A 14,995-nucleotide genomic window follows, 5' to 3' on the forward strand; every position below is an offset into this window, starting at 1 on the left:
TGTAGGCTAAAATGTTGGAAGAGTTGATGGGAAGTGGCAAAATGGCAGTTTCTTATTTTTCTGGTGAACTGAATGCAAGCTAGTAAGGAGCTTTTTTATGTTCTGGTTAACTTAGACCAGGGTCTACCCTGCTGTGAGTTGTCTTCTAGTAAAACCCTTCAAGAGATATGCTTACTTCTAACATGCCATCTCCTACGACCTGATCTAGATGGGCCTAATCAGGAGTAGTACGCTACCTGCTACACTATTTAAAATATTCTCAGTGCAAAGAAGGCAAAGTGAAAAAATTAACCATAATCTCTCTAACATGGTGTTTCACATGAATACATACATGTTAGAGTAACATCTCAGCATTTGACTTCAGAGATTTCCTGACTGTCTCAGGCTTGATCGTCTACCTTCTGACCGACGTGCACCCTGAGAAGGACACTGCTCTTAGGCAGGCTTGTCTCCCATGTCACTGCCAGCTGTTGGAGCCTACCACATTTGAACCCCTCACGTGGACGTTCCCTAACTCTCCCCTACCAAAATAAGCCCGGTTGAACTTAAACGGTATGAAAAGTATGCCGGCTAACCTGGCTCATTTTAACTGAAATGAGTTACAGCACGCCCACCCAAGCAGCTAATTCTGGAACTGGGAGAAAGCAGCAATAAGCACTTGGGGGAAGGCTGAAAACATTAACCTCTATAGCTGGCACAGCTGCAGCCAGACAAAGACAAGTGATCAAGCCCTTGTTTCATAGATAAGGATAAAAAAGCAGATGAACAGACAAAATATTAAAATTTCATTTAAAAATTAAAAAAAGATCACTAATGCAAAGAAATTGAGATATGAGCTTGAAATTCCATCCTAGCTCACAGCACATTGCACAGATGTTTTGCAAAAATAAACTCGCAACGTGCAAGTGCAACTGGTGAGTGCAGGACGAGGATTCTGCACACTTATTTTCTTGACTAAAGAAATGTGATTATTCATTCAGAATGTTGGTTTGAAAAAGAAACAGACACCAAACATTCTCTCTTTTATCCCTCCATGAAAATGAGAGGAAATAAATAGCACTGACCTAAATCTGACATGGGGCAAACACAAATGATGTGCAGGCTCCCAAAACACATTTTTCAATGCACCTAATAACTGATTACAACATCTTGTATTTGCATGCAGCCCTTCCAGTAAGAACTGCCGAGCAGTGTCAGACACTCTGTAGTAGATTTAGTGTGTGTATAAGTGGAGACAAGGATGAATCCACTAATTCTTGATTTAATTTCCCAAGGGTGTTAAAAAGGAAACTATCTGAACTTCATGGCAAATCACACGATGGCTTCTGGAAACTGCAATCAAAGTGTCTGGCAGGATTTACCAGTGCCTCTTATGCTTGGCAATCAAACACACCCACGTGAGGCTATCAAGCTGGACTTCTCCTTTCACACCAGTGAGAATATTTCACAGCTGTTCTGAATGGGTGAAAATAACTGTCCAGACTGCAAAGGAGTAAAGAGTGAGGACCTCCAGACTCCCTCCAGAGCAATGAACAGAAATAGTACTGCTGCTTCTCCACCTCTAGACACCATTTTACACAAAGTAGGGTTTGCTGTGGTGCAGGAGGTCGGTAATAGGCACGTCTGATTGATCCACGCTGCCCTCGGAGGTATCGTGTCGTAATGAAACGGCAGTAAGCACGGGGGAGTTATTCCCATTTGCTGAGGGTTTTTTTTTTGGGGGGGGGGGGAAGAAAAAAAAAAAAAAGAAAAAAAAAAGAAAAAAAGAGGGGAGGGCTGTTTGTTTTCCGTTTCGCCTGCTGGATCATTAAAAGAGTAAGAAGGTAATCATCATAAAGTGTCTACCACAACCATTGGATTCGTTGTTGTACCCTAAAGTCTAATAGCATGTCTGAGGGATTACACGCAAGTACTGAAGTGCATTTGTAACCTAATTAAGCTAGGAAACTATAACTGACAAGAGGGCTCTCATCCTTTCCTTGTACTTTCCATTGACATAGCTACAATAAGAAATTATATTTATTTAAAAGTGTCTATGTGTTTGTGTGTCCATTTACTTTTGTTATGTGTGTGTTTGTGGCGGACTCTACTTCTCAATGGCCTCATACAAATGACATTAACTTTGGGTGAATCTTTGCATTAGCTTTTACTGAGGCCAAGAACAACACCAAAAAAAAAAAAAGAAAAAAAAGGTTGGGAAGGATTTGCTCCTTTCATTCCAGACTGTTTAGGAGACTCTTCAAGCAAAACAGACATTTTAAATTATAGTTTAGATGAGTGAGGTCTACATCAGGTTTTGTTTTGCAGTGTTTTTGTAAAACGATGAAACAGATTTATTCCGTCCATTTTCCACTAGTGCAGGAAGCAAGTGAAGGTTTTAACTACTTTTAATGGTGAAATAACTATCTTTTAATGATGATTAAGTCTGACCAAAGGCAATGGCAAAAGTCCCAGTGATTTGAGAAAAGCTGTATCTGTTCACCCTGTAGTTTGCTGGTGATACGGGACTTTGCCATCAATTTTTTCTTCATTCCTAGCATTCCTAAAAGACAGTGTTTGCCATGAAGTCACTGCATGCAGAAAGCCTGCGGTTTTCAGCCCTAACATGTGGAGACATTTCTCATAAATGCACACATTTTACTGAAGGATAGACTTCATACCAGACTAATAGTAAAATATTGTAAATGATAGGAACATTATAGGACCTATGGGCAGGAATCAGCTGAGAAAAGCATAACAAAAACGTGACCCAGGTTTGTACTTTGCTATTAGATTTGTGGATTTAAACAATTAGTTACTTTTGCTATTTTGATAAGACTAAGCAAATGCAAATACATTCTTTTTTCCAGAATATATACAAACCATTTTTGCTTATCATTTTGCTAGAAATAAAGCATATGGAGCTTTAAAAACATGAACTAAGTTACGTTTACTTTTCATTAATTCATTTTAGAAGATTGGTTGTTTTTTCAAAAGCAATAGTCGTTTTACCTGTATTACATTTAACTTGGCAGATTCAGTTGGCATAATTAAAATTCGATTTTATCAAAACATATTAATTTATTGAATTGGTTTTTTAAAAATCTTATTAATAAGGCTTTTAAACAGTTTGTATTACTAACAATAAAAGCACATCGATTCACCCCATGCTTAGAAAAACTTCACAGAAAAATACGTTTTTGCAAGAAGAGATGCAACAGAAGAGCAGGGATGGAGATAACAGTTTAAACAGGATGTTCATCACTAGAAATGTGAATGATTGTGAGGAGATTTTACAAAAACTGAAATCATCAAAGACTGCATGGCAGAATTAGTGATCTCTTCACCGAAACAGTAAACAGAGCATATATCAGTAAATCTATAGCAGAGTCAGCACAGAGGGAAACTGCAGCAGACGGAAGGTGCGGATTAAAAGCTTGTGCTATTCACTACTTCAAATCACTAAAAATGAAACATAATGCAAGGAAGGTTTCATTTAAAATATACTGATAAAAATATCTCCATCCACCTTGTTCCATGCATGTTAGACAAGTGTGAGACGCAGGTTCACTGAAAGTAAGAGAAGAATAGGCAGAGACACCCTTCATGCAGAAAGCATCAATTTTGAGTCTACAAACCTGTTCTCGTCAGGCTGGTTCCATCCAGCCTAAAACCAGCTTTATCTGCTGCTGCAACCAGTGCTTGTGCAAAACTGCCGCTGGTAAAGATCGAGTCATCTGAGGAGCTACCTACACTAGATCTATGACTAGAAAAGTTACGGTCCTCATCAGACGCAGAACCCCATCCATTTACCATTGAACCTAAAAACAAATGTAGGGGTCTAGTGAGTTGTGCACGTTTGATATTTTTTGATCATCTAAAGCTTAAAGACCCACTTAATATGTCCTTTCTCAACAACAGGAACCCCAAAATTCATTTGACAGAGTTTGGTACGAAAGAGCAGTATTCATCTAAAGCTTAAAGACCCACTTAATACGTCCTTTTACAACAGGAAACCCAAAGTTTATCTGACAGAGCTTGGTACAAAAGAGCACTATGAAAGCTAAGTGGGATCTCATTCACAGCTTGCTCCACGTTGCTTTCATCCTGTAAACAAAACGATACATATTCTCTACAAATATGAGGGCTCCATAATAAATTCTTCTGAAAGTTAATAGATTTTCCCTGGGATTGAAATGAATGTGATTTTTCTTTTTTTACTTGACATTATAAATCAGTATCTAGTTTGATATTTGCAAAATGAAGTCTTAATTTAGGACAGCACGAGTGTAAGTCTCGGTGGATATGGCTGAAGTCAGACATGGGCTTCAAGAGCGATCCTGAACAAGACTGGCATTATGTCATTTTCTCTATCAAAACCTTAAAATAGCTGAGCAGTTTTAACGGCCTGAAGAAAGCTGACCGAAAGCAGTTCATTCTAGTGGCTTAAAGTTACTTCTTTAAAAGGTAAGAAATAATTAACATTCAAGAGCAGAGCAAATATATACGCAGATTTAATACCGAGTCAGTCACTAAGCCAATGCTGGCCTCATGGTACCTTCTAGCTATGGAGTACCACCACTGCAGGAGAGGAAAGTGATAATATCATCATATAAATGCAGTCAGAAAACCAGATACCAGAAAAAGCACATGAAAGAAATATAGAAATCTTGACATAACTAAAATGTAAAGAGCAAAACAGTGAAAGAAGGGTTCATCTTAATTGCTCTTCATGTATACTTTCTTTTATTTTTTCCACTTCATGTAGCATCTATCAGCCACCCAATGTGGCAGTACAGTATATTTCCAAAAGCTGTCGCTCAGTTCAGATTTTTTTCAAAGTACTGAAATTCTGTTTCCTTTGAAGCTTCAGACGGAGTTGATGGTGTTCTGTACTTCTAAAAAGCATGGGTAAATGTCACAGGGTAATTCTACTCTGTGCAGTGGAGCAGGAGGCGAAGGCAACTTAGCTAGCACCAAGTGCCTAGCTTTGCTCCCGGAGCAGGACAGCCATGCTAATTAGTTGCCAAGCCCGGCTGAGGTGCAGAGCTGCCAGCCGGCTTTTGGGACCTGAGCTGGTGCATGGCATTGCATGGGGCTGTGTAGACATAGTGCATGGTTCTGAGATAGCACAGGCACCTATCTTGAAATTCCTGAAATCTGCTTTTTAAAAACAGTGGCGTGCATATGTTGGGGAAAAAAAAAAAAAAAAAGCCCAGTGAACCCATGAGAATCTGCAGAGAACTGGCTTTCAAAGATATGAAGACACATGTGGAGAGATACATCATGATCCTGACTTAGCTATTCAGTTAGCGCAGCTGAATTTATGTAAATGTACATAAGATATGTAGCAGTGTCAGCCATGCTCTTCAAAGCCTTTTTTAATCCATGTCCAAGAAAGTATTATTTTGTTCAAAATTGTTAACTGGTAAATCAATAATGACCTGCTTATTAGTATGAAATTGATAGGCTAATTAACTAACAGTGGCATCAAATATTAAAAATATCCCACACAAATAAGTCATGAGCACAATAAATGAATACTGGAATTTAGTCAGTAGCATGCTACACCACAAAGCCCAAGAACAATGGATTATTTTGTGATGCCGCAGTGGCCAAACTTTTTAATGTCAGCAAAGTGGCAGGCTATAATAACAAAAGTCCATGCACTCCTAAGATACAAGAAAAGAACCCGAAGAGGTCTACGGAGGTCTGACAGGCAGAAAATGTGTTAAGTGCAACAGAGAGTGACAGAGTTTGATTCTGCTTGCCAAGAGCACACATAAAATTGTTATTTTCCAAACAGACTCGACCTGATGCAGACAGATGTAAGGAAGCCTGGATAACAGCAAGGGAAGGCTAAAACTGAATTTCCTCTGAGAAGACAGTTTCTGAACTAACAATCAAAGTGCGATAGGACATCATAGAGAATGGAGAGTAAAAAGGCTCAGCAACAGTTATTGATGATGTATGAAAAGAGATACTACAGATAAAACACTTCATGAAGACGTAAGAAAATGAAATGCTATAGCTGAGGACATTTTCAAACAATTGCTTATCGACATATTCTGCAGAATATGTAAGCACAAGCTGAAACATAAAAATATAACTAGACCTACAGATATCAAAGGACGATACTTGGGTGCTAAAAATTTAACATGCATCTTGTTAGTTTCAGGGCCCAAGGGTTTTGTATGACACATTCTACTCTACACAGAGATATATAAAAACATATACTGTGCAGAACAGGTATGGTTTTCAGTATCATAGGCATAAGACTATGGATGTTTTAAAGGAACTTAGGTTGGAATTTCCATTTGCTCGCATTGCTGTGTCCGTTTGCTAACTGGTCACATAACATAGAATACACATGAAAATTTGGATGGGACGCTTTTGGGGTATGACTAGGAACAGTTGCTATTTTTCATCTACTCTTTGAAGGGCTGGACTGAAGTTCATCCAGTCCAAAAACATAATCCACGTTATAAGCGTGAAATATACTAAAACTCTGCAAAAGCCCATAATGCTCCCTCCAACATGTGTGCATACACCTATCATTCTACACACTCATAGACACGCCAGATTTTCCTAAAAATAGCTAAATTTTAGTTATCAGCAGAGTGCTGTTATCAGACTGCCATTTTTTCAGGCTAATGCTATAGGAAAGCCCTGTTCCTGAGCTCCTCTGCATTCCCATGGACAGAAAGCATTAGCAAGGTTAGGAACAGCGCGCTCGGCCCATGGACCGCTTCCCCTTCCCCTCTCCTCCAGCGGCTGCGTTAGGAGGGACTGCCTCTCAGGCTGGAAGCATAGCTCAGTTCTCGTAGGGATGTGAGCTTTGCTGGGATGTCAACACAGCTGACCCCACCGGAGTACTGCGTCCAGCTTTGGGGGGCCCAGCACAAGACAGACACGGACCTGTTTGAGTGAGTCCAGAGGAGGGCCGAGAAGCTGATCAGAGGGCTGGAGCCCCTCTCCTATGAGGACAGGCTGAGGGAGTTGGGGCTGTTCAGCCTGGAGAAGGCTCTGGGGAGACCTTACTGTGGCCTTTCCTTACATAAAAAGGGCTTATAGGAAAGATGGAGAGAGATTTACAAAGTCCTGTAGCGACAGAACAAGGTGCAACAGTTTTAAGCTGAAAGAGGGTAGGTTTAGATTGGATACAAGGAAGAAAGTTTTTTACAGTGAGCATGCTGAGGCACTGGAACAGGTTGCCCAGAGAGGCTGTGGATGCCCCATCCCTGGCAGTGTTTAAGACCAGGCTGGATGGGGCTTTGGGCAACGTGGTCTAGTGGAGGGTGTCCCTGCCCGTGGCAGGGGGGTTGGAAATAGATGACATTTTAAGGTCGCTTCCAACTCAAACCATTCTATGATTCTATGATTCTATGATACTTCTTGTTGCTGGAAGCAGAGGCAAAACTCTCTGTAACTGCAGAAGTCAGCAAGCTACCATGAGACATATACAGCACCCACAGCTGTATGTGACCAGGTAGCTAAAGGTGAAATCTCTACATTATTTCTACTGGTTCCTGAGCTATTTGGTTTCCCTGCATAAATATTTTTTTCCCCACCAAAACCTGCAGCAGTAAAACCCCGGCTTGCTTTGCCCTCCGGAGGTGTGGACGTTGCCCAGACGGCATGGGAGCGCTGGAGCCCAGCCCGGGCACCTCAGGCCACCAGGCAGCTGCATTAACATGGCACGCGTGGTGACTGCTTGTTTAAAGGCATCCACTGGCCTCTTGTTTTCCAAATCAAATGCACATTTGTTTCTCTGTGAATAAAGGCAGAATAAGAGATGCTGACGTCCCTTTCAGATCAACTGTGCATTTTGAAATGGAATGAAACAGGCTTTTAGTGTCTCCTTTACATGCAGCTCACTATGTGTTCTCCAAGAGCACATTTGAGTTTTTACGCTTTCTGGCAACTGTAAATTTTACTCTTGCTGACAGCAGCAGTAAATGCTTTATGCAGAACAAAATCAACTCTGTGAAAAGTTGAACTCTGTTTTCTTGCTCCATAAAATATCTCTTGGTGCTAATGCAAACAGAAAGCTGCTTTGCTCTCAGGGAAAGGTGAGGGGAATAGAGGTGCTGGCTTCTTGTAGACTGCATGCTACTGGTTTTAGTGGCATTTTGCAGGCAATAAAAATGCTATTTTTCTTTGTAAAATGTACTCTTGCTTTACTTTAAAAAAAAAAAAATCTAATGCACTTGTGAAGTAAAAGCTGCTCGCAACAAACCCAACACTTTTGAAAATTCTACTAGATACTTTTCTGTATGTACCAAACTCTATGTGCATGCTTAAAGTTAACAAATGATGTCACTCAGACTTGTATGTGTATGCTTATGTGCTTTCCTTCCCAAGACCATTAAGCACATGCTGATATTAAGCCCCCATTCCTCTGCAGGTTTTTTGATGGAACAGGACTAGACTGCTTAGGTTTGTGAAGTACGGATGAAGTCCTTGGAGACTGATGCTACTTCTGCTGAAATCAGTTACAGAATTCCTTTAGCCTTTCTACAGGAGAAAGACATCCTCTTTTGCATATATCTGACTACTGTCATGACTGACAAGAAAGCATGTCCATTGATTTTGATGGAAGTCATGGAATAAAAGGGGCGATAGTCATTGTACCATTAAAATAAGAAAGAGTAATAGAAGGGGCTGAATGCCGAATATAAATACGATCACACTGCAAAAAATAGACCTGGTCTTATACTTTGCATTATACTTTGCCATAAATGCCCAACTATCTAAATGTATACCCCTGAAATAAACTCTTAACTTTTAAAATTTTTATTTTGGGGCAGGAAACATTAAACAAAAGGAGGTAAATGTCATACATACATATTTGGCACTTCGCAGGTCCAACCGTAATTAATGTCCTTCATAAACATTTAATGAAAAATGAATTTATGCCACTTAGCCAAATTTATTTGTGTTTGCATTTTCAATCTTTCTAGATTTTTTGGTTTCCATATTGCTGAAAGGCACAAAAATTTCTCAAATTTATTCAAGCTGTTAGAAAAGAAATGCACACAGAACATTAAGTAGTTGCTCAAATGTTGCTGAGCAGTAAAATACTATGATAAAGTGGCATCTTGCTGTGTCTCTATTACTTCTTCAGCACTAAAATTAATTTATGATCAGTCATCAATTCATTTACATGTCGTTTTATGCTAAATCCATCGTTGCTGATGAATGCATATCCCTAGATCCATTAAGCTAGAGTAAAGTCTGTGCTTTATAATATGACCCTGCTAATTGTTGCATTACCATTTTTATGAGATACAAAAAGTAGCAGTTTCCTATTTTCTGAGCACATATTTAATCCATGAAACACATTCTTCCTACTAAATGCAATCTGTCTAACTGCTTATAAAATAGAATCTTTTGCAATAGGTATCCCTAAGCAAATCAATATAAATATTGAACTCTGCCATGGTAAAATATGGTTCGTGAAAATGATTTCGTGCAATTTTCAAGAATTATTCCATTTGTGCTCAGATACAATGAATGAACAGCTTTTACCACACAGACAGTGATCAGTGATTCGTTAATCAAGACCAAAACATACCAAATGACGGATTTTCTTCCTTGCTGACCTATACAGCCTATGGAGATGTTTATAATTTCAGATCTATATAATACTATTCAATGAAAATATAATTTTGTTGTCCATTTGCAATGGCACTGTTTACAAGAATATCTCTCTGCTTATATCAGTTTGTATCAGTTAGGCAGAAAAGGGCTTGTTCTAATTTCCATGCTAGTTAACGGCTGTGTCTCTCCCCCCGGTCAAAATGCACCAGGACTGAAGACGTAACAGCTCTCTCACTACCAGCTTCACTGGTGGTGCTGGGGGGAGGCGAAGGTAAGGAGAGGGTAAAGAAAACCCCCAAACCATAACACTTGGATCTAACAAAACCTAGTGTTGTTCTTAGAGATTTCAGTGAGAAGAGAATTAATTTCTTATACGGTCATCATATGCAATTAATTAAGTCTATTAAAGTAGAATAATATAACAGACTCTTCATGACCATTCATGCCATAACTCTGCATAGACATTCATTACAAAGGAAAACATTCAAAATAAGCAAAAGAAAAAACATATTTCAATGTATCTTTGAAAGCAAAAACAACCTTAAATAATTGTGAATTAAAAGTCAAGTGAGCAGAAGTTTTACAGCTGCTTTTCAGTTATTTCTTTTTTTTTTTTTTCCTTTTTTTTTTTCCCCCCTTAAATTAGAATCAGGTATCTTAACAAACCATGCTGGGAATGAAGCAAAACTTTGGCTTTAATTTCATATTCCATCCCACAAACATTAAAATCTAAACCTCCCTCCTTGAGTTTTCTTTGCAATATCTGGAAAATGTTAAGATATAGTTACTGTGCACTCCTCCTTTCCTTTTACTTTATTACACACGTCCACATTATGTCTCTGCCACCTGCAAAGAGAAAAGCTTAACAGCGCAGATTAAATCCTTGTCTGAATCTTCAGTTAGCTGTAACTAAAACTCCAGGGCCTGCAAGACAACCTGACTTTTAAAGAGTTTAAAGGAGCAACACTGTGGTTTCCGAGGAATTTAGCAGTTTGAGCTCGGCTCACGCAGCGCCAGTGTTTCTCCTCAGAGAATCCCACATTTGGCGTTGGATGAAAACCTCGATCTCAGCTCAGCCATAAAGAACAAAGTACCACTTCGCTCCGAGAGCGGGTATTTTCAAGCATCGCTGAGGCGTGCTGACAGTACAGGGGGAGGAAACTCGCCCTGCTCACCGTACGGCAACTCTGGTCGGAGGAAGTCTGGACTGAGGGATGTCAATTTAGATTTCTTACGAACTCTGAACTCACAGGGCGCGCTTCAAAATGAACAGAAATGTTGCTTCATCTGGGTCAGTTGTTCTCATTTACCTCCATTTCTTAATATCATGTTTAAAGAAGTGAAAATGAGGTATATATAAATTCCTAGGAAAATGCTGGTTTAAGTCACCAAAAAGCCTGTGAAAAGAAGGAGCTTATATATTCTCAGTGCAAGAAAGGACAATTTAGTTGTTCTACAGTAGTCTAAATGCAATCATCAAATTAAAGAATGAGAAACAGCTTAGAAACAATGAATGCAATTTCTTATATACCCTCCTTAACACCAGTAAGTGCAGCCTGGAAGAGTTAACAGAAACAGATACACAAAAATTAAAATTCTCTTTTGAAACAATTCGCCCAAGTATAATATGCAATTTCCTTCCACCCCTAGAAACAAACAAACAAATCCAAAACAAGCCCTCAGAAAATTGAGGTTTCACCCTTATAGTAACTGAGAAAAACAGAAGTAGTTTTGTTATTCGGAGAGTTTGCCATTTTACCGATCATTTAGACTAACACCGTATTTTTGTAAGGCTATAGTTCCATAATTGTTTTCAGCCAGTCGCAGTGTTGGCTATACTCTCTATAGGGGCAGCCTGTCATTTTGCTTCCCTTCCAGCTGCACATTCCCTTCCTGCAGTCCTGGCAAACGTCTTGCCAAGTGGTGAACCAGACCAAGGAACAGATCCAGGTAGTAATTAAACAAGAAAAAGCAAAGAAAAACCTTAATTTTCAGCTGGATGAGGTCACATCAAGATAGTGGTGGAAAAGAGTGGGAGTGCATTTAGACTACCTCAAGTACACTCCCAGTCTACGTTACCAGCTTCTGTCCAATTTCCTCCAAAAAACTACATCAGGAAGTTTTTAACACTACAATAGTTAAATATTTAACACTCCAATAATTAAACAAGATTTATAACTATTAGAACAAGCTTGAATGCTATTCATAAAAGGATAAATTGTAACAGGCACAGAAGTCTATGAATCGGAGCAGAAACGCAGCTATGCCTTACTTCGCCCTAGGTGGGGTGGTCCAAAATATTACGTGAAAATGCAAATGTGAAAAACATTCATTTTCTGATTTAGAGATATTTCAACGTTGACATATTAATCCATACCAACCGGAAAATATATAGCCACCCGATTTATTTTTTTATTTATTTCTGTATTACCAGTGCAAACCCATTACTGCATTCCTAATGGAAAGGCTTCTGAGCCATTAGTGAGATATGCAAAAATATGCAGAATTATAGCCTGAAGGAGATTAGACTAGAAATTCAAGCGAAGTGACTTAACATACTCATGCACTAATAAGTTAACCTTCTCAATTCAAGGATTTAAACTTTAACTCTATGGCCTTCAGTTGGATCTGGATTTCAAATCGCAGCAGCAGAGATACAATTCTTAAATCTTAATTAGATTGGCAAGCAGTCTGGCCCTAGGGTAAAGGAAAACCTGGAAAGTAGGATTAAGCTACACACTATTTAATTCAACAAGGGAAAAAGAAGAAAATTACAGGTATTGATGCTCCATCACTGTCATATTCCTGCAGTGTCTTCAGAATAGCAATGTTTAAGTAAGGGTGCAAAATCTTTGGAATTTCAAAGGTCCGGAACAATGAGATGAAATTCAGCAGCACTATGGTAGTCAGTTGTACCAAGCACATCTCCCTTAAAGTACAGCTAACAATCAGTGTTCTTCTGCAGAGACCAAAGACTGAAGAAGCACCCGCTAGCTCTTATGAACTATGGATGTTATGTACATCTGGGTCTCAAATAAAGCTGTACATTATGGATACAGTATAGTATATAGAGGCCCAAGTTTAACCTAAAGGGAAATATACTGGTGTCTACAAAAAGTTCATTATGTCCATATAAAAATCTGTATTTTTCAAAAAATATCCTTCACTGCCTGCATTTCATCAACAACGATTTTATTCATTCGGATTCTGTACATTAGTTTAGCATGCCTTTCCAGGTGCCCTTTGGTGAACCCTGTTGTAACTTCCCAAGGCATGCAAAGGGGCAGGAAGCAGTGAAGAAAGGACTGTCAGTATAATTAAATGTCTTCACTGAAAATGAACAATTACTAAATTCAGCAATACAAAATAGGTTCGAAATACACATTTTCCTACATAAATGTTGTATTTACTCTACAAATAAATGTTGTGCTGATCTAACTACACTTATTCTGAAGTCTTTGAACTTCCCTGTGTTCATCCGTGAAAGCATTTACCCAGCAAAATATCTGAAAGTGCTTTAAGATAACATTTTTATGCTGCTCCTGATTTATGAACTACATATTCCTAAGCCAAGGTCTTCCCCCTCCTTTTTATGTAACTGGCTTGCTTCTCCAGTAGACTGAACTTTTCATGAAAGCTAGGATATAATTGAGTTTTCTTTCAAGTCTTTAAAGCTTTTTAAAATTCATGAATTTTCTTATCATTTTGCAGCAAAGCAAAGTATTTTCAAATCCTTCTTTAACTTTAGTGTTTAATATTAACACATTTTAAATGTTACAGAAATAGAGTGGAATAAATTTTCACTCAGAAAGTGTTTGATTGATGATGTATTTTACTGTTAGGAACAAGTTGTTGTCACTGTTAGCTGTGTTTGGTTACCTGTCACAGAGCTGTCTAGATTGTCCATACTGGAGCCTGGAGTATGCTCTAGACCTCTTAGCGGCCTACTGATTTCTACAGTTTCTTCTTCAATATCATCCTCATCATCATCATCATCTGGAACATCTGTTTCCAAATCTGAAATAAGGTTTCCAGATACATATCCTAGGGGCGGAACTGGAGCCTGAGGAGGTTGTGTATTGCTTTGGATATGCCTACAAAAACAAACAGGAAAACACCATCAGAATGGACGAGACTTTGTACCCCACAGTCAATAGAACTGATAAGTCTTTCAATAAGTCCTGAAGGAGATTTACAAAATGTGCTTGTTAGGTCAAACTCAAGAAAAGTCAGTTCAGTTATTCATCATAGCTTCTAATACCAGAGTAACTGCGTGCTTTCCAGTCTTCAATATATTTCCCCTCCTGTAAGATGGGGAAGGTCAAGGTTGTCCTTTTACAGGTGAGGAACAATGTACGCAGAGGCTACATACATCAGGCAGGAAGTGTATGGAAAAGCACAAATCTGAATCCCAACCTACCATATAAGTGTCTCACCCAATATTCCACCTTGCAAATCATACGTTGAGCTAAAATTAAATTTCACTCCTTCTGCTTAAACAGACTCGGTGCCCTTAAGCAGAACTTACCCTAAAGAGGAGGAAATGACCAGTAGGACAGAAGAATTTTTCAAGTCCAGTGAACCTATTATCAGTGAGGCCTTTTTATTTTGCTTTATTCCGAGTGGTTTAATTGATTTAATTGCAGCAGTATTAAGGCATGCATGTGTGAAATTACTACATGCAGCTATCACAATTAAAATAAGAAAAACAAAGATAAAAACCACCCACAGGATAGCTAAATGGCCAAAGGCAAGCACAGGACTTGGAGTTTCATTTGCGTGGTCTCTGAGAGGCCAGAGAGGAAAAGAACAACCATCAGCTCTCAATGCAGCACTACCGGTACAGAGCAAGCTGTGCCAAGGGACCCAGGCATGACCGGCCTTGGCATAAGAGCATGTACCACGCCTGAAATCGCTAACTTAGGCATGTGGGAATCCTTGGGTGGCTGTTCATGAGGTGCTGTGACCTGATTCAAATCGGCAGCGCTCTGGACAGGATCCAGGATTCTGCTGGTCTCTTGCTTGGACATCAGCATAACAGAAAAAATTACGACTGTCACCTGTTTGGTTTCCTAGCTCTAATATATTTTCAATGCAAACTTTGTGCTGTATTATTGCCCACACTTGATAAGTGCAGTAATTCTCTTTATTCAAACAGCTTTTTCTTTTTCATAATGTAAATCTATCGGATCTGAGAATGTCACCATAAATGTTATGTACCACTGAAATCTCTCTCCACCTTGGTGTAGGTTTTAAATTATTGCTTATTCTGAAGCTTATTTGCAGAGCAAATGCTTCCCTTCTGATATACAACCCCCTTCTGATCAGCAGTTCTTGAATACTTTTCTATCTGGACACTAGGTTCTTAGCTATGCAGTGTTCAAAACACTGCGCTAAAGGGCAATACCATCTA

The 14,995-nt window shown here is 39.1% G+C and overlaps 1 protein-coding gene across 17 annotated transcripts in view; it reads right to left on the reverse strand.

The window, feature by feature from the left end:
* The window catches only part of ROBO2 (roundabout guidance receptor 2), a 485,452-nt gene that overhangs the window by 21,304 nt on the left and 449,153 nt on the right, over positions 1-14,995 (reverse strand). For 9 of the 17 annotated variants that reach the window (XM_054847400.1, XM_054847337.1, XM_054847439.1 and 6 more), the window contains one exon: positions 13,462-13,676. In XM_054847400.1, coding sequence (XP_054703375.1) covers positions 13,462-13,676 — 215 coding nt within the window. Of the gene's footprint in view, positions 1-3,617; positions 3,801-13,461; positions 13,677-14,995 lie in introns of all 17 variants that reach the window. The other 8 variants (XM_054847356.1, XM_054847298.1, XM_054847318.1 and 5 more) reach the window with 1 other exon arrangement.

This window comes from Grus americana, chromosome 1 (assembly GCF_028858705.1).
Source record: "Grus americana isolate bGruAme1 chromosome 1, bGruAme1.mat, whole genome shotgun sequence".
NCBI classification, from domain to species: Eukaryota; Metazoa; Chordata; class Aves; order Gruiformes; family Gruidae; genus Grus; species Grus americana.